Source organism: Rhinatrema bivittatum, chromosome 1, assembly GCF_901001135.1.
Source record: "Rhinatrema bivittatum chromosome 1, aRhiBiv1.1, whole genome shotgun sequence".
Taxonomy (NCBI): Eukaryota; Metazoa; Chordata; class Amphibia; order Gymnophiona; family Rhinatrematidae; genus Rhinatrema; species Rhinatrema bivittatum.
Window position 1 is genome coordinate 614,854,381 of NC_042615.1, and position 20,266 is coordinate 614,874,646.

The following is a 20,266-nucleotide window of genomic DNA, read 5'->3' on the forward strand; positions in this document are numbered from 1 at the left end:
TCGGAAACCTTAATTTGCTCATACGGCATAGGAAAGTAAAAAGAAGGCAATATTTTATTTTAATTGGTAGTTTTTATCTCCATTTAAAAGGCAAAAGAGTTATTTGCTATGTGCTGGTGCTTGGACTATCTTTATTGCAGAAATCAGGCAGGCGTTTCTAGTACTGTGCTGTGCCCCCATTAACCATCGTTCATATCCGGGAACATTTCAGTTCTGCTCGGGGGAGGGAGGAGGTGAGGCAGAGGGGGAGAGAGAACTCAACAAGTGTTTTCTGTTACATACCACAGTGCCGCAAATGGCCGAGGAAGCACAGATGTGCCTGCTCTGCAGAATCGTACTACCTACGAATAAGCAGACAAAAATAGGACAGTTTTGAAAACTTTCATGTTTGGCAAAAGATGTTTACCAGCTTTCTTTCTCTCCTACAGTTTTACTGTCCTTCCACCATCCCTCCTCCATCCCATGGGAGCTTTTTTTACCAGCTACCTGAGTCCTGCTTGTGCTCATCAGCCTCACTTCTCTGTGTAGGCTCCTGCCTTGCTGTCTGCCTCTCCTCCTGAGCCCCTTCCTCCTCTCCTCCTATGCTTTCACCATCTTCACCTCTTTTCTCTGTCACCCTGCCGTTCTCTCTATGTCCTCCATAACCGCTTCTCCCTTTGCTGTGTTTCCTCCTCTTCCCCCCTTTTGTTCTTTCCTTTTTAGCCGCTTCCTCGTTTGCTGATCCCTATTCTCTTTACCTTTTGCTCTTTCCCACTGCTGGTTTTTTTTTCTATCCACTCCCTTCTTTGTTTTCTCTCTCTCTCTCTCTCTGTCTCCTGCTATGGCCAATTTAATAATAGCACAGTGCTAGCAGGCATAGAAGGGTGGTGGGGAGGTTGTAGATAGGAAGCACCCGCCTCTCCTGCTTCTTCCACAGCCCATTGGCTCTCCTTATCCCCCTGACAACCAATTGACAGTGGAGGAAAGTGGGAGGAGCGCTGCAGAAGAGAGAAGGGATCCCTGCTGTTCCCTGCTGCCACGCCGCACCATCAGGATCCTTAGGGCAACAGTGGGGGCCTCCAGAAGCTGGGAATCCTCCCAGAGACCCAGAAAGGAGCTTCTAGAGCTGGAGAGTTGCCAGTGATATTAATTATTGCCTGGATTTAATACCTTTACCTGAGACAGAGCGTACATAACCACTAGGCCCTGTGTACCTCTGGCTATGCAACACTTGACCAATAGTTTAAAAAAAAAACAGAGAAGAACCTCAGCATTCCTTTCTCTTAAGTACTTTGCAGTGCTCCACAGACCCATTTGGCACACTCACATTCAATTGCCACATTGACACTGAGCATGCAAAATACACAAAGCACCAGAACCATTCAGGGCCTTGTTCTTGAAGAGAGTTTGTCAGGCATGGAATGGAAAGGAAAATTAAGCCTTCCATTCACAAAACACCCTGTATCATCATACCTGCCAAGGTGTGTGAAGTGAAATTCTTGCTCTTAAAATTACATTATGTAGTACAGCGAGAGTGATACAGATCGTATATCTGTTTTTCCATATTGTAGTCCCGTAGGTATTTTTATCAGGGGGCATGACCTGATAGCTTAGTCCCAAGATTGCTGATTTGATTCTCAGGAAGCCTTAAACTGCTTGGTGATTTGGAACTTGAGTGCTAGTCAAAATTTAGAGGTGCTTCTCTGGTGTACTAGTTGGCACTCTGCATTTTGAATTTTGCAGCCTTAGTTACAAATCTCAAGGGAACCTTGACTCTTAATGTACTTACAGTATATTTTGGGGGCAGACTGGGAGGTCTAAATGGTCCTTATCTGTCAGCATGTACATAAGAACATAACAAAGGCCTTGCTGACTCAGACCAAGGTCCATCGAGCCCAGCATCCTGTCTCTGACAGTGGTCAGTCTGGGTCACAAGGACCTGGCAGATCCCATGTACTATGTTATATTATTGCATGTGGAATAAAAAAAATAAATGCCTTGGGCATGCATGAAAAATCTAGGCCCGATACATGTTTCCAATGCCCTTTTTCAACAGCAGGAAGATGCCAACAGCACTACTGTGACTATCTCCCCTCCTTGGGGCACATAGTGAGGTCTTGATATAGACCTTGGGCTCTACCTGCCAACTTGAAATACAGGAGTGCAAAGCATCTCGGGGCAGATACTATTGAATCAGGGACAAATGGAGAGCAGAAAATAGGATTAACCATTCTTCATCTCTCCTGAATCACACAATAGGGAGAATGAAAGAAAAAAAGAGACCACTGCTTGATGATTTGATCGGCCTAATAAACTGATACCACATTAATAATGCATTAAGTCTCTATAATAGGAAAAGAAAAGTACTTTTATCCTGCATTGGAAGATTGCTAACCTGGCAGGATTTTTGTAGAGCATTAGGAGAGAATTGTCTCCGCTTGTTGAACTTTTGATAGTGAAAGCAGATAGCAAGGATCAAAAAGCATTCTGTGGGGAAATATAGGCGGCCTAATCTTCTGGAAGACAATTTGCTCACATAGTTTCTCTCTGATAATGAGCTTTCCCTACTGAAAATTTCCCCATTGTTCTTTATTAGAAAATCATTTTTTTTTTATTGTAAATATGTTCATTAACCCTAAAACAGGACCTGTATTGAGATAGAGGTCTAGTATCCAATATTAGCACTACATATTCTTAATGTAGTGCTAATATGTAAAACTTGCTGAGGTGACAAAAAGACATGAGCAGGAAAAATATGCACACAATCCTTTTGGTGAATTGAGCCCTTATATTTTACCCTTAACTGCATTCCTCTCTCCCCGTGTAGTACTGATTTAGCTTTACCCTTTAATTGCCTAATTAGGTTGCTATAGTTTTTAATAGGATAGTGCACGGAGCATCCTAATCCTTTGGGCCCTTCACGGCCTGTGCATAGTACAGCAACAGTTGAAGGTGTATTGAGTGCCTGGTCTTTTCTTTAAATCTAAACACAACTCTAGCTGTAAATGTATTAAAATAGCTTTGACAAGGATCCTCAGTTAGAGAGGAGTAACTCCACCTCTCCCCTCCCCGCCAACTACTGCTCAGACAGTAATATGATGTGATTGCCGTGGGTACAGAATCTCATAGGAAAGGCCCCACAAAACGATGCAATCTGCAAAATCTCATTTAGAAATGACAAGCAAAAGGTGTTGTCTTTACACCAGTCAACCTGACTGGCTTCAAGCAGACGTGTCCTGGGTGGTTTAAAAGAACGCGCTTGCTTTCACCGATTTGTAATTTTTGAAATTGCTTGGCTCGCCCTTCTGCTCCGCCGCTGACCTGAGGCGGCCGCAGAACAACAAGCGAATATCGCTGCAGAACGGCGGCTCGAAACCAAGTCCAAACAGATATATACGGTCGCCTGCTGCAAAGGAAAGCCCCTGGGCCTCAGAGGGCTTCTTCCTTACAGATCCCAAGCGCTAGTTCCAGCTCTCGTTGCCGAGTTCAAAAAGCTATGTAATCTGTTCCCCCGTGAAGTAAAGCATATAGCACATCATTCATGTAATTTTCCAAATGATATCTCTGCGCTTGAGTGGTTTCACTCATTTTTGTTTAGAATGACTCACTTGCCTCCCCATAGGCACACATAAACACAATCATTTTCTCTTACAGCATACCCATCATTTTCCATTTGTGGAGATGTGTTGTTTTTTTTTTTTTGCCCCCGTGAACTACATGGTTGTCTATTGGCCAGCCACTTTCTCTGTATAATCGGTAGTGTATAGGTCAGGTAATTTCTTTGTAGGGAATTAGTACCAGATGTACCGGCATCAGGGCAGTCTCTGGCCTGGAGGTAGTTGCGGCCTCTCTCTGTCCACCTGCCCCTTTCCTGACTGGAAGCTTACAGAGAGCCGGGCACTAATGCACATTTTACGAGGGGATATAAACAGCATTGCCAGTGCTTGTCACCAGTGCTTTTTTTACCCTCTCCATGGCCATTACTGAGCCGCGCCTTCAGATGCTTCTTTTCTCATGGGCGGTTGCCTGATATGCGGGGTCCATACATTCCAATGCTCGTGTGCTGTAGATCCTTAAGCATTAAGCTGGAGTTTCAATAAGTCTTGAAATTAATAAAATATTTAAAAAATAATAAAAAGCCCAATATAACCATGGTTTCCACTTTGTTTCTGTTATTTCTGATCAGTGAGCAGCCAAATAAAATATAGGGAAAAGGTCATGCCTGCTCTGTTCCCTACCTTGGATCCCGCTCTGTCCCCTGCTTTTAGCTTCAGCTCCATTCCTTGCTTTGGAAGGCTCCATGTTTAATTATTTGGAGCTGCCTCAGATAGCTTTCAAAGCAGCCAAGATAGAGAATTGTTGGAAGGCTAAGCAAAATAGTTTGGATGGGAATCCATTCATTTATACGCTACCAATAATTGCAGCTGTGCTGCGTGGTTTTCTGGAAAGCTTTAGGAGATAATCTACTTAGCGTCTTCGTCTATTGAAGCAGAAATGAGAAAACACTTGTTTAAAAAAAAAAATACAGCACTCTAATTTAAAGTATTAAGAGTCTGCCGATGGGACCACACTTCCTGTCACAATAGATAAGAATAATGCAGTGCCCTTATCATTGTGGTCCCTCAGCTTGGGGTAGTGCTAAATTAATCATTTTAATGATTAGCTGTAACTACTCAAGGTTGAACCCTCAGTAATAACATATCTAATCTGGCCCGTTCCTCTGAAAAAAGTGCCAGTCGCACAGGAGAAGGCAGTTGCATTCAGGTCTTCCCTTACGAACCATCCGAAGTGCAGTCGCATGTGAGCTGGCATCATAAATCACAGGCCGAAAAACATATGGAGCAGAGACGTTTTCTTTTTTTTTTTTTTTTTTCCCAGAGATTATTAATATTCAGCCCAGGGGCTTTTTTTTTTTTTTTTTTTTTTTTTTTAAATAATAGTTCATCAGCACCAAACAGGGAAGGCGCTGACGTCATCAGCATTTTAACTTTGTGAAGCCCAACTGCAGGGCTGATTATGAAATCAGTCCAGGGGAAGTCCATGCTCTGACCTTGCCTGCTTCCATGCTGCTCCTGTCATGGCCAGGAAACCCGTTTCTTGCAAACTGAAGCCTCAACATGCCTCTGAAGCACACTGCCTAGTCTAGTCACATCAAAATGGATGGTCAAAACCTCTAAAATCTTAGCAGGAGCAGGAAGAGAGATAACCTGTTGATCTGTTCCAGTAGCATGCCCAGCAGTAATGAACACAACTTCAAACAATCCTAGATGGAGTGATAATTTAGCTTTGTATGCAAGAAAAAAACAAAAACAAAAACATTTTTTTCTAGACAGTCAACCAAAGGGGAAAAAAAGTAGTGAATGCATTCCTTAGACAAGTTATTGTATTCATTCATACTCCCAATCATTGCTATCAGGGGAAGTCACATTGATCTCTTTGGCCTTTATTGTGCAGAATTTCTTTCACATAAATGGTTCAGTATCTGAAGATATCCAATTCATGGCAATCTTTCTCAAGAGGCAAAAAACAAATATATATATATATATATATATATATATATATATATATATATATATATCTTTTAGTAGCCCAGCAGATATTAAACTTAGGGGTTTCTGCAGATGTACGTCTGTGCATTCCTCCAGCTTACTAGCAAAGATCCTTTAGTTATACACACAGACCAATTCCACATTCTGCATCTGTAGCTTCAGACCAGCAGTTTCTTGAGTTTCCACTCAACATACTACTACTCTTAAGTCTAGGGTTCAGTGCGGTTAACTCTCTAGTGGCATCTGCAAGATTTCTCCTGTCTGCTGTCATACAAATATCATTATTGGTAACCTCTGCAGGATGGAAATGTGTGAGGAATTGCTCTGTAATCTGGAGGGTTAGCGAGGACGTTAACATCTGAGCAGCCAGTGTATACTATAACATAGCATGGCACATGGCCATTTCCTGCCTTTTCGCCATAAGGCTTTCCCCTCTCTCCCAATGACTAAATTGTTACCCACTTAGAGCTAGTGATAGCGCAGGATATACGTCTCTTAAATAAGTACATTCATTTTCAGTAGATAGGCATTCATATCTTACTTTTACCAAGATAGACTGACTTGACTTCAAAGCACAGGGTAAGACAATACATTTTCTAAGCAGTTTTTTGCACCAAGATGGTTGCGGCTTCCGTCTCTATGCAAGAGAATTGTCTCCCTTCTCCAGCAGTGGCAGCCAGTGCACTCTCTTTAAATCCAGGTATTGCCTCGGCATTTTTCTAGGCTGAGATTTTTTTTTTTTGTGTCAGCATGGATATTAATGCCTACCAGAACTGCCTGCTATTTAGCAAAGTTGAGGTGTCATTGTTCTAACTGTACTTATGCTAAAAACAGGCCACTCAAAGTCCCTAATTCCCACCACCACTTTGCATTCTGAAGCGCGAGAGGGCTACGATAGTAGGGGCCGCATGCTGGAGTGGAAGGACTCTCCCGACTCATCTGAGAACACAGATCCACACGTGGCGATCTCGTCCCATAACCACCAAGATAAGAAGGGTAAGGCCTTGGAAATGACTCTTCCTATGATGCTAGCAGGGCGGGGCTGGGGGTGGGGAGGGGGATGGGACTCTGGAGGGGAACTGCTGTATAACTGCTTCCAGCTGGATTGTTGGCAATATAAAATGAAAAAACTCCTGCACTGTAATTAAAGGCTTATCACAGAAAAAGTAAACAAAAAAAAAAAAAAATCTAAATAACTGATCCTGCACGTAGATTATGCACCGACTATGGAAACCACAGAAAACAAATATATGGTGTAGATGATTGTATGTAATCTTTGCTTTCTTGGAGAAGCAAGGACTTCAAAGAAACATGGTTAAACCATACATAGGCTGAGGGAGGGAGTCACTTTACATTCTGGGTACTAAATTCATGTTGGGTTCTTTTCTAAAATAATTGAATTCTTGCCATCGCATAAATACCTCATAAAGATTATCGAAAGATGCTGTGCATAAGCTTTCAAGACCAGCTTAGTTCTTTCTTCCTAGGTCCCACGCGTAGAAGGGGCTTGAGCAGTCTGAAAAGTTTGCGTACAGTACTCCAGTTTTCCCAGATACCAATACGAGTGCTAGAAGACTGCCCAGTGAAGGAAAGTACACTGGAGCTTAGCAAAAGCATATAGTGTGATTTCATGTGCGGCATGTTGGTCTGAAGACTATTTCTTTTCTATTTTTTATTGTATTTTTTTGACCCAGTAGAGTCCTTCTGCTCCTTTGAGCTTAGTCAAAACCAACCAATGGTGCCATGAGCCTTCATTTGAAGCTACCTGGGTTATTTTTGCTATTATCATCTTCCCTGGCTTCTTGATCAGGAATCCCAGATTGCAGTTCCCTGCAGAACCTAGAGTGCAGGTACCCTTTCCAGCCAGTAGGTGTCACTGTTGAGTGATGGCTGGGAGTCTCTTTCCACCATAGTTTCTGACCGCTGCCTCTGCAGCCTCCCCAGCCCCAGCTAGGCCAGGAAACAAGAGCTGGGTCCAGAAATTGAACACCAGTCTTCTGCTAAGCAGTGCACAGCTCTTGCACTGAAGCACTGAGCCAACACACCATGTCTGTAACCCTTTTTTTGTCTGTTATTGGCCAATGACAGGGTAGGGAATAGTCTATTTAAGTAGAAGGCTGGCTCCTGCTTCCCCATTACATATACTTGCTCTGCTCTACAGGATCCTCAAGCTTTCATACATTGGGGGGAATTTTAGAGTCTGGCTATTAATTTTGAATGACAATGACACCACGGGCCTTTTCGGAATACCCCATTTTACCTGAGCTGCTCCCTGTTGCAGCCAAGCATCAAGGCAAACCAAAATATTTTCCTTAGGTGCACGAGTACTATAACAGTTTTCAATGAAATATTAGTATCTGAAGTTGCTATTTGGCCACTCCTATCACTATGAATCTAGGTACACAGATAGAGCTGTTGCATTCATCTATAGCAGAATCTTAATGCAGGCTCCAGATGAATACATTTAAAGGGTGAATTCAACTGAAGAGCAAACTCAGGAAATGAGATCTTTAAATCAGGAAGCTTGGTCACAGTATTATTTCTAAGCATGTAAAAATCCCAAATTAAAATGTACTACAGCAAATAAGAAAGGAAATTGAAGCGTACCATCAACAGAAGACACAATAAAACTGACAAGTTAATAGATTGATTAATCTAACTAGAGCTACTATCTTTTGGGGGAAAAACTGTGTGTACCTGTTGTTATTGTCATGCTCGCCCCTCATCTCCTCTTTTTAAAACACCTCCTCTCTGCTGTTCAGTTTTTCTGCAATAGGGATTCTGATGACGGTCAGCAGAGCAGTTCTTCCAATTACCAAGGCTCTTCATGGTCAAGGAGGATTTTTCACAAGCTTTCCAAAGTTATATTTCCACAGGACTGAAATATAAATTAGAATAAACGAGGGATATTTACAGTTATGTTGTAACTCACAGATACATTATGTAAAAACGTGTTGCGTTAAAGTGAGCCACTTAGGGAATCCATCTTTTTTTTCCTTAGTATCCCGCTTTTTCCCATCTAGCCCAGCCGTTTCAGCAGTCGTCCTGTGGCTCTTTCTGAAGCCTGGTGCAGATGCACCAATAATCGGTGTCGTGCAGTGAGTGAACCTCTCTCCCCGCATGAGCTGGGAGCTGTGTCTCCATGCAGTCCTCAGCCCAGGCTAGCTTCATGAGCAGAAGCCAGGCCCAGGAGGTGAATCTAGGTCTCCTGCACGGTAGGGCATGGCACTGCCACTCAGCCACCAGGCTGGCCCCCATCTCCCAATACTGCTACAGTGATTTCTTCAAGTTTGGAAATGTCTTATGATCACTTAGATAGCGCTCCCAGATGTGGCCCGATAGTGCTATGATAAGACTTCAACTCTTGTAACCTAGTCCACTGAAAGAGCAGTATGCAAAAAGTAAAAATAATTAGTCTAATCAAGAAGAAATGCAGGGCAATAAAAACACAACTTGAAGCATCCTAAATATTCACTCTGGAATAGCCTTTAATTGTTGCTTTTTCTGTCAATAAATATTGAGCAACTGTGCAAAAGACAACCTCTCTCTCTGCCTTTCATAAGGATGAAAAAGAAAACAGTTTAAGTACAAAATGGTTTTGCTGTTCCAGAAAAAACCTGGGTTTATTTTCAAATTTAAAAAAAAGCCCTGGGCCCCGTGCATGATTTTCATTTTGCAACTAGTACTGAAGGTTTTACCCCAAAATAGACTATCAGTTTCTATTACCCATACTGGGGAACCATCTAATGTCTATTTTCCATTTGCTGACAAGGATCAGCTCAGCTGTTTGGGAAGTCTAATGTCATTATTTGTTATATGTGGTTCCATACCCATTTAGAGTGGATGACGCATCTTTCATGCCAGGAAGGCCTGCAGGAAAGTAAACACAAGAGTTTCTGAGCGAAACTGAAGGGAAAGCAGGATCAGATTCTTAGACGTTGCTGGAAATGCTTCCTTCTTCCAGGGCACTGAATGGCACGGTGGCCTGCACTGCCCTCTCCACTGAGTGATGACTTTCAAAAGTGCCTCAGTTCGTTCCCTTTTAGTAGATCATACATTCTTTTTGGGCTTATTTTATGAATGTTGGCCAAGCTGGAAGCAGTGTATACGCAGGAAAAACAATGGTGGCAGAGGTTTCCGCATGGGTGTTTACCATCACTATGTATCTGTGTGCTCTTACTCTGTGACTGCCTCTGTCCGGCCACTCTTGGTTCCAGAATGGCAAGTAGCCGGAAGAGGAAAGGCAGTGAGTCTGGAAATACAAGGGAAGCTTGCCGTTCTTTCACACTGGGTTTTGTTTTTCACTTTTGCAGAATGTTTTAACTTTTCTTTTAATTGGTTAAATTTGTTTTCATTTGTTTTTGTTCTGCAAAGTGCTGTGTGGTATTATTTAGTGGTTTTGCTATTCCTTTCAAAGATATTCTTTCTTTTTTTAAATTTCTTTTTTTTTTTTATTTTGTTTTCCTTGCTTCTGGTGAGTGCTTTCTGTACACTAATTCTCAATCCCACTTGCTTCTTTGTTTTCTGTGACATTGGTGCTTCAGTAATGTCACATCCATATGGTTTTTAGAGGTTGATTCGGTCCAAACATCTCTAGGAACACCTACAGTGCAGGTGGGGGTGGGGGAGAGACCTTTAAGTGGATTGTCTCATGGGGATGTGACATTTGTGTACCACAACTTGAGTATCTTGAATATACTCCGGAATTGCTGTTCTGAGACGCCTCAAATTTTTCATACAGCCAAAATTATAGGTAGGCTGATTGCAGAATGCCCACTGATGCTTATTTGTCTTGTTAAATTCAATTCTTGAAAAGATGAGTTTTTCCTAGCCAAATCTGAAGGTAGTTGGCTGTGATAAACCACAGGTTTAAAAATAATATCATTAATGTAAAAAAAAAACAAAAAAAACCCAATTCCTGAGTATAATTGATTTCTTCCTTGCTGTGCTTTTTGGTGTTCTTTAACTCTGTGTGTCTTTCACCTTTGTTAAAATAGAAGTAGAAGCTAAACCTCCTTTTGTCAGCCTAACTCCCCCCTTCTGCTGCCATTGTACGTAGAATTCCCTCCCTCCCTCCCTCAGAAGGCATAAAATATCCATTCACAGCTCCATCTGTGGAATGGTTCCAAGGCCTTATCCACCGTAGGTACCGCATCGCCGCATTGCTTGCATATTTGTAGTCATACTAACGTAACATAGTATATTAAAAATAACACTACCGTGGAGAGCAATTGAAGAAAACGAAATCAGTCATTTTCTTCACTGTGAACTGACCTTTCCCTTCATTGCCCTACAGGCCCTCCTCATCTGTTGTCTCTTATCCCTTTGCTGCCTTTCTCTAGAAATGCTCTTCTAGTCCTTCCTTAGCCAAAACGCAGCCGTCTCTCCCCTCCCCTCCCCTCTTTTTTTTTTTTGTCTCATGGTCCCTGGATGTCTGGAGCCTCCCCAGCCTGCCCTTTAATCACAGGCTTGATAAATTAGATTCAGTCCAGGCTTTCACTTTGCTGGATTGGTCACATTTCCTTCTGCTGCTTCCTTCATTGCAGGAGAAGCCCTGGCTGCTATCATTGGAATTGATTAAATTCACATGGGAGGGCCTGGTTTGCTTGAAAGATTTGCCTACTGTCTTTTCATATAACATTAAAAAAAGAAAATCATTGTTTTTATAGTCTGTTTTATTGAAAAAATGTAATGCAATATGTTCTTAACATTATTGATTTTTTTTTTTTTAAAGGAAGTCCATGTTTTATTAAAAGGGGTAGACAGGATTCTATTTGTTCCTATAAAGTATCAGATCCAAGGCATTTTGCTTTTGCAAAGGCTTAAAATGTGATATTTTAATAATCTCATCCACATAGCCAATACTTATAAAATTTCAGCCTGCCTCTACAATGCACAGAGCATCATTTTATGACAGCTTAATAGTTCTTTCCCATGTCCTCAGAGAATACAATGTGCAGGGCACCGTCTTATTAATTAAACATCTGGGACATTTAATAAAAGGCTTTTTAATTAGTACAGCTGTACCCTGTTTGCCCTCAAACGTAGTATAAAAAAGAATGATGCATTTCTATATTTTTAATCCCTTTAAATTAAAAAAAAAAGATTTCATTGGATGAGTGATCCATGTGCGTGTGTAGATAGTTACCAAGATCAAGTAAAATTCCTCTTTTCCGAGCGTGTGGCAGATGGACTCAGGACCAATGGGTATAGTGTGCTCCTGATTGCAGTTGGAGATGGAGTCAGATTTCAATCTGACGTCAGCACTACATATACCCCTGCAGGAAGCTCTGCTCTTCAGTATTTCTCCATCTCCTTAGCAGTTTGGGACTCTACACACGCTTGCACAGCGTTAGAAAATCCAAACCAAAGAAGAAAGAAAATTCCAAAATCTTACCTCTACAAGACGAGCCCCGCTTTCCTGCGGTGATACCTAAGGGTCCCTCCCCCAGTCTAGAATTTCTGAGGTGATTTCCGAGATGCCTCAGAGGTAAGCCTCGATCCAGTAACCGGTTCCCGGCGTGGACATAGCCCCCAGGAATGGGAGTGGCTGAGAGGCAGCGGGTGCAATTCCGAGCGCGGCGGTGAAGGTATTTCCCTCTCCCCCGCAGCCGGAGACCGCCCAGCAAGAGACCGGGAAATGCTGAGACAAGGTAAGGTAGAAAACTTTTCTTAAAGTGTCTGGTCTCCGAGGCTCGGATAGCCGCACAGATCGCCCTCCGGCATCTGCCCCATCGGGTTGAACAGCCCTGTCCAGGCTAGACCCCGATTCGGTACAAGGGTCCTCCCTCGTGGAGACCCTGCCAGGGGGCTGCCATCTTGCTCGTGTGGTCGCCGGCGCCATCTCCCCCCCTTGATTGCCATATTGTCCACACAACTGAGCCATGCATACAGCAGCGAGCTGGGCGCATAAACTACTTGGGCGCACAGCAGTGCACGCATCTGTACCGTGCGCACAGTGATGTGTACAAAGGTGCCAGGCACACAGCGGCACGCTCAACGGCGCCAGGCACACAAATTAAGCTTGGGCGCACAAATTAAGCCTGGGCGCACAGTGGCGCGCGCACCCCTTCCTAGGCGCACATAGCGGCCTCGCGGGCAACCATAGCCCGCTGGATCAAAGAAGTAATCAAGGCAGCCTACTTAGAGGCAGGGAAGCCTCCACCTCTACAAGTCAAGGCCCATTCCACTAGAGCCCAGGCAATGTCCTGGGCAGAAACCAAGATGCTGTCACCTGCCGAGATCTGTCGGGCGGCGACATGGTCCTTCATTCACACCTTCTCGAGGTTCTACCGCCTGAATGTTCAGGCCTGGGAGGACACAGCATTTTCAAGGGCAGTACTAAGTGGGCCACGGGCAGCATCCCACCCGGTTCGGGAGTAGCTTTTGTACATCCCATTGGTCCTGAGTCCATCTGCTACATGCTAGGAAATGGAGAAATTACTTACCTGATAATTTTGTTTTCCTTAGTGTAGACAGATGGACTCAGTATCCCGCCCACGGCTGCCTCAGAATACGGAAACCTTGGGTAATAATCCCAGAGAGCAAGACAAGACGAGTAAGCCACGCTTTACCCCTAGTTAGGACACCCATAGCTACCAGGTGTCGGCGTTTTTTGGTTGAGTGCACCAGCGGACTCCAGCTAGAATTCACATCAACCAGTTCAAGTTAATCAAGTTATTCAAACACACATATATCCATAATTGCTTTTCGAGGAGAATACTGAAGAGCAGAGTTTCCTGCAGGGGTATATGTAATGCTGACGTCAGCTTGAAATCTGACTCCATCTCCAACTGTTTATCAGGTAAGTAATTTCTCCATTGTAATTATTTGAGGCAATCACAGGCTTATGTAGGTGAAATCCAACGTGCATCACCATGTTTGACTTTTCCCAATCGTGCAAATAGCTCAACACTGTTTAAAATAAGGCAGGATGGAAAGAGGAAGGGTGGCAGAGAATTTCATGATGACTTCTGAAGATTTCATGATGACTTTTGTTCATTTCGGAGTTAACAGTCTGCTTGGAATTAGCAATCTGTTGTTATTTAGGAGAGTTGTGGGTGGATCCTTGGACCGGTGGCAGATGACCACGCCCCTGGGGGAAGATCCCAAGAAGGACCACCGGTCAGGCTCAGCATATGAAGACAGACACACACTATTTCTTTTATTAGACAGTATACTCAACCACCAGAGGTGGCAGTAGTGAGCTGGAATGCCTGGTTGGGCTGTAGTCCCTCAGATACTAGAACAGCGATCCCTGGAGGCTGAGCTGTAGAGAGACTGAAATATAGTGAGTAGGCAGGGTATGCAGAGTTCATGTACTGAACCAGATGGCAACACTCACACAATGCTCATAGAAGCCCAGGAGCTGGAATGTATAGGCCCTCGAGGAGCGAGTACCTGGTTCCAGGGAAAGCTCTGAGAGAGCGATGGTAACTCACTGATGTAGTTGGCAGTGATGACTTCCAGGCAGAAGAGGGTACCGAGTAAGTCTGGGAATGAGGGCCCTCAAGGAGCGAGTACCGGTTCCAGACTGTCACCTGTAAAAAAAGGAGAGAGTGAGGCCCCCGAGGAGCGGGTACCCCTAGTAAGTCCGAGGAGGCAGAGTAGCTTAGGTAGAGTGACCCTTTAGTAAGTCTGAGGAGGCAGAGTAGCTTGGAAAGTCAAAGCGAGTCCATGGTCATTCCTTGCTAACTCAATCTGTTAGCAAACTCTAAGACCTTATATATCCATCGCGGGTGATGTCATCTTCGGGGGACACCCCTGAGGTTCGCGCCATCACCAGTACTTCAGTCGGGGCTGTGCCGCGCGCGTGCCCCTAGGCCTCCAGGAAACATGGTGGTTTGCAGCGTCTAGCCGGTCCGGGGACGCCAGAGGACCTCGGCAGAAGGAAGCCACGGCAGCCAATCTTCCCGAGGATGAAGAGGGAGGCGCCAAAGAGGTAAGGAGGGCGGAGAGAGGGCGTCGGGAACCCACGGACACAACAGTACCCCCTTCAAAGGGTGATTTCCTCTTCGGGTACCAGGCTTAAGTTTTGAAGGATGCGCATCTCTTTGTCCAGGATATTGGTCTGAGGCTCCGAAGAGATCACTTCGGGGCCGAAACCTTCCCACTTTAGAAGGTATTCAAAGGTCCTGCCTCTTTTACTAACATCCAGAATCTCTGTGATTTTGAGTTCTAATTCGTCTTCTGTATTGGTGATAAATGAGTCTTGAGATATAAAGGATAGTTCACTAGGAATAGTATCATCTTTGTCTGGAGATACTGAAGAACATTCACTGGTTATTGTATTGTCTTCGTCTTGAGATATTGAAGAACATTCCTTGGTTAGTGTATTATTTTCGTCTTGATATTGAAGAACATTCACTGGTTAGTTTATTGTCTTCGACTTGAGATATTGAAGAACCTTCACTGGTTAGTGTATTGTCTTCCTTTCCCCCAAAACAAGTGTCCGCACCAGCTGGCGACTCAGATGATCGGATAAAGTCCTTCTGGAGATTTTCTTCAATGTCTTCCGATGTTGCTTTATTCTCAAATGCTGAGAGAGAGTGCACCTTTCGGAGACTCAGTTTTAGACTTCTGTCGTATGGCACAGTCATAGGGCTCCTGTGGAGGAAGCATATCAACTACTTCTTTGGAGAAGATATCCCCGAAGGGGGTGTACTGGAGCGGCAGTCCCAGTACTGCTGGAGTCGCAGGCATGCCAATAATAGGTGATATCTCCTTAAGGCATTTCCCATAACATTCTGGGCCCCAGTGGGAGAGATCCAGAGATGCCCGGTCAAATTGGGGTTAGAGTACTTGCAACCAGGGTAACCCCGGGATGATAGGGTGCACAGCCTTTTCCAGTATGAAGAAAGAGAGTGATTCTGTATGAAGAGCTCCAGTGTGGAGAGTAACTGATTCGGTTTGGCAAGACACATCTCCCGGTAAGGGCTCTCCATGAATGGAGGATAATCGTAGTGGGTTTTTCAACTTGATGAGGGGGATCCTCAAATATTCCACTAGACTTCTGAAAATGAAGTTGCCTCCTGCCCCCAAGTCCACCAGGGCAGGAGTCTGAACCGTGATTGGTCCGTAGGTCAAGGAGACTGGGAGAGTGAGCGTAAGAGAGGGCGCAGTAAAGCCTAAGAATAGTCCTCCTGTAGGACTTTGGCCCGTATGTGCTTTCGGACGAGTAGAGCAAGTAAAAACATCATGGCCGGGCTGACCACAGTACTTGCAAAGGCTGTGCTTCTTCCAAAATCTTCTCTCCTTGGAAGTCAAGTGTCCATGACCAATTTGCATAGGTTCATCTGTATTGGCAGCAGGGACTACTGGAACCATCCGCAGTATAGAGGCAGCACTGGCCTGTTTCAAGGATATTAATTCGTCCAGTGAGTCAGGTGTCTGGCGAGCAGCCAGCTCATCCTTTAAACAGTTATCCAGGCCTCTGCAAAAGAGAGTCTTGAGACATCTGGGATCCCAGCGTAGCTCTGCCGCAAGAGCTTTAAACTCGATGGCGAATTCAGCCAATGATCTGCTGCCTTGCTTCTAATCCACTAAAGCAAAACCGGCTACAGACATTCAAGCAGGGTCATCGAAAACGGATTTAAATAAGTCCATAAATCCTTCTATGTCCTGCAAAATGGAGTCCTTGCGTTCCCACAAGGTAGATGCCCAAGACAAGGCCCTACCATCCAGGTATGAAAGGATGTAGGTAGTCTTGGAGAGAGCTGTAGGAAATAGAGACGGCTGTAAGGCAAAGTGCATGCAGCACTGGTTCAAAAAGCCCCGGGTCTTCTGGATTTCTCCAGAAAAGCGGATTGGAGCCACCAGTGGTACAGCAGTCTTTAAAGTTACCTCCTGTGACTGACCTTCTTGGTTGGAGGCTGTGCCTTGAGCCTTCTGTGTGTGTAGCTGATGAAATGCTGCAGTAAGTTTCTCCAAGGCGTCTTGCTGCTCCATAATGCGCTGGGCCAGGCCCGTATGGCCTGCAAGGCATTCAGTTGTGCCGGATCCATGGAGTTAGCAATCTGTTCAGTTTGGAGTTAACAGTCTGCTTGGGATTAGCAATCTGTTGTTATTTAGGAGAGTTGTGGGTGGATCCTTGGACCGGTGGCAGATGACCACGCCCCCGGGAGAAGATCCTGAGAGGGACCACTGGTCAGGCTCAGAGTATGGAGACAGACACACACTAGTTCTTTTATTAGACAGTATACTGAACCACCAGAGGTGGCAGTAGTGAGCTGGAATGCCCGGTTGGGCTGTAGTCCCTCAGATACTGGAACAGCGATCCCTGGAGGCAGAGCTGTACAGAAACTGAAATATAGTGAGTAGGCTGGGTATGCAGAGTTCATGGATAGAACCTGATGGTAACACTCACACAATGTCTCATAGAAGCCCAGGAGCTGGAATGTATAGGCCTTCGAGGAGCGAGTACCTGGTTCCAGGGAAAGCTCTGAGAGAGCGATGGTAACTCACTGATGTAGTTGGCAGTGATGACTTCCAGGCAGAAGAGAGTACTGAGTAAGTCTGGGAATGAGGGCCTTCGAGGAGCGAGTAGCGGTTCCAGACTGTCACCTGAAAAACAAAGGAGAGAGCGAGGCCCCGAGGAGCAGGTACCCTAGTAAGTCCGAAGAGGCAGAGTAGCTTGGAAAGTCGAAGCGAGTCCATAGTCATTCCTTGCTAACTCAATCTGTTAGCAAATTCTATGACCTTATATATCCGTCGCGGGTGACGTCATCTTCAGGGGACACCCCCGAGGTTCGCGCCATCGCCGGTACTTCAGTCGGGGCCATGCCCCTAGGCCTCCAGGAAACATGGCGGGTTGCAGCATCTAGCCATCCGGGGACGCCGGAGGACCTCGGCAGAAGGACGCCGCGGCAGCCAGTCTTCCTGCAGATGAAGAGGGAGGTGCCAAAGAGGTAAGGAAGGCGGAGAGAGGGCGTCGGGAACCGACGGACACAACACTTTCTACATGAAATATAAAAGGGAAGAAACACAGGACAGCCCAAACTATCTGCCGCCATGCTCAACCTTTCATGAGGAGCCCGTGAGCCATGCAGTGTCATGGTAGCAAAAAGGAGGCAATTTATGCATACATAAAGCCATCCAGGAAGTCATTTTCAAACAACCCATACAAGAAAGTCGGCAAAAACACACCCAAGTCACACCATTTTTTAACCAGGACTTCATGGACATGTGCTCTGCTTTGTAATTCATGCCACCAAACCTACCCACACGTTACACCTGCTAAATCATATGCACACATTTTCTTGAAAATATACTTTTTTAAAATCCAAAAAGTATGCGCACAAGTCCAAACCCCTCCCTAATTACACCCCTAGGAATACCTTGGCTCAGTCCAGGTAAACTTACATGTGTACGGGACATACACGCCTACATTTATCCGCATATTGGGTGGGCATTTTTGTAAAAGATCCATTTCGGTGCGGCCAGCTCTGCTTTATCCAGGGAAGACCCTTTGAAGATGATCCAATATATTTCGAAATAAATGTTTCTGATTTCTACTACCCACAGTTCCTTCTGAGGAAGTTTGCTAGGCAAATTGAGATGCTCTGCTCCTTACAAATCCCAAAACACTACACTCCTTGGTGCTTAGTTTTGGCCAAAGACATCAGCCTTCCCTCTCAGGCGCCAGCACGTCACCTTGACAATACACTGAGCTGCCTTATAACTAGGGTTGGATAGGGTAGGGATGGGGAAGCCATCTGCATCTCTCTGCTGGGGCAGGCTCATCCTGGCTTTGAATTTTGTCCAGCTTGCCAAGTTGTCTGAAATCCAAAGAGAATTAAAATCTGAAGTGTTATCACTCACTCGGGTTTAGCATGCTTAACTCAGTTAAAATTTTTAATTGAGCTGACAAGCACTGACAATATAAACTGGCTCAGATTTTCCCAAGGTCAGGAAGATTATCCAGGCCCTAGACAGTTTTCCTGGTTAACCTGTGACTTTTGGCAGCAATCCTACTACAGAAAGATATCATGTCAGCATCCTGAATCGGAGCCAGCCTTGTCCAGGTTCAGTGAACTGGGTGAAATGGCACAAGCCAAGCCACATTCAGCTAAAGTTTTTGCAAGTTGGTTATCTGTATTTGGATTCTGTTCAAGTCCCACTGGGACAGTCAGTTGCAGATTGTAATATTTTGGTTAAACCAGTTCCCGCCAGTCAGGAGGGAGTTTGAATCTCACCTATACCTAGGATAGGACCCTTGGTTCATAGGTTCAGAGAGTGATCAAAGGCTTGGTCTAATCTGTGTGTATGTTAAAATTAATGACTATGACGTATCTTTTCTTAAAGTTCTGCACTTGTGTTTTTGTTTTTTTTAACTGAAAAACAAAGAGAAAACTGAAAAGAAAGAGAGAGACTGCAGAGCCACAAATAGGTTTCATAACAAGCTGATTCTGTTTACCTTGTTTCCTGAGACGAGAAAATGTCCCTCGTACAGCTGCTGTACCATGCCGGGAAAGGCTCTGTGGGGGATAATCTCCTTGTAATTTAAGCTCAGCATACAATGCACTTCTCCATAACGTGAAAAGGGGAAAGAAAAAAACAAGGCTAGACCTTTAAACCTTTAACATAGCAAAAAAGAAAAAAAAAAGATCAACCGTAGGCTCTTAATGACTGACAATTCAGATCAATTAATATCAATCAATCTAAATTTTGGATGGACTTGTTTTTTTCAGACTGATTAAAAGGAATTTGTGTGCCAGCGCTTGGTGCTCTGTGTAAATACCTGGAAGAGAAGAAATGAGCAGATCCTCGCTATGATGTGCAGGAATGAATCACAATATGGTACCTCTAAATATAGGCTTCTCTCCTGAGCAGGCGGTTTAATGATAGCACACACAGTGTCCGGGACAAAAGAAAAATACTGAATAGTAGCATGAATAATTGACCAAAGAGTTCTCTTCAATTCTTTCCATATGCAGCTGTGATTGGAATTCCAAGAAAGGGAAAAATTATCCCAAAAAGTGGTGAGGGCTGGTGGGGGGGAAGGGAGGGAAATGGAAGTGGGCTGAATCGCATTGTTTTCAAGATGTGAGACTCAAAATAGCTGCGGCACCCGCAGCATGTGCAACTCATTGGCTGCTTCTCTGCTAATATGACACATTCAGTCATTGAGTCTTTTCGAAGCAATTAGTAGTTCCAGAAAATTTATTAAAAAAAAAATAAATTCTTCATCTGTAATTTAGCACACTCTTTATGTCCATGTCTGCATGTGCCAGTATTTAGGTTTATTATATTACCATCTGGTCCACATTACAGTGGAAGACTAGGAGAAGGGCAGCTTCCTGGTGGGAACCACAGAATGCTCTCATTTCATACTTAAGGTGGCCACAGGGTGTGGTACTTAGGCCAACGAAGTATTCAGTCTGCGGTATTGAGCTGTGGTGCTGCTGAAAGCGATATGTTTTATACATCCATCGCTAAATAAACATAGAGCTAGATCGCTCTTTCTCTCTCTCTCTCCAGACACTTTGCATACTCCAGCAAAACAGTGACAGAGAGGGCAATCCATGCCTTTCATATACCCTGCCTGAAGGAGTTGCAGGCTGAAATGAAAGGTTTTCGACAGCGCCCGCACAGATGCAAGAGCCTGCAGGCTTTGCACCTATTTTGAAAGGGGACATTTGAGTGTAGGAAAATTGCCCTGGGAAGAAGGTGCCCGCAGACATTGGCACCTGCTGGTTTTTCCAGGAGGGTACTTCCTCCCTTCAAGCCAGCCACGTAGA

At 44.5% G+C, this 20,266-nt stretch overlaps 1 protein-coding gene and 1 long non-coding RNA gene across 5 annotated transcripts in view; one reads left to right on the forward strand and one right to left on the reverse strand.

The window, feature by feature from the left end:
• SEMA6A (semaphorin 6A) overlaps positions 1–20,266 on the forward strand; it is a 214,032-nt gene that overhangs the window by 184,557 nt on the left and 9,209 nt on the right. The window contains exon 18 of one of the 4 annotated variants that reach the window (XM_029571094.1): positions 19,217–19,484. The exons of 1 other annotated variant lie outside the window; for it this stretch is intronic. In XM_029571094.1, coding sequence (XP_029426954.1) covers positions 19,217–19,221 — 5 coding nt within the window. In that variant the 3' untranslated portion in view covers positions 19,222–19,484. Of the gene's footprint in view, positions 1–6,362; positions 6,525–19,216; positions 19,485–20,266 lie in introns of those variants that run through there. 2 more of the 4 variants (XM_029571069.1, XM_029571077.1) reach the window with 2 other exon arrangements.
• On the reverse strand, positions 76–19,062 carry LOC115073011. Its single transcript, XR_003851917.1, has 3 exons — positions 18,943–19,062; positions 8,226–8,406; positions 76–341 (listed from the first exon to the last, which is right to left on the reverse strand). It is a non-coding gene; the product is annotated as an uncharacterized LOC115073011 (long non-coding RNA).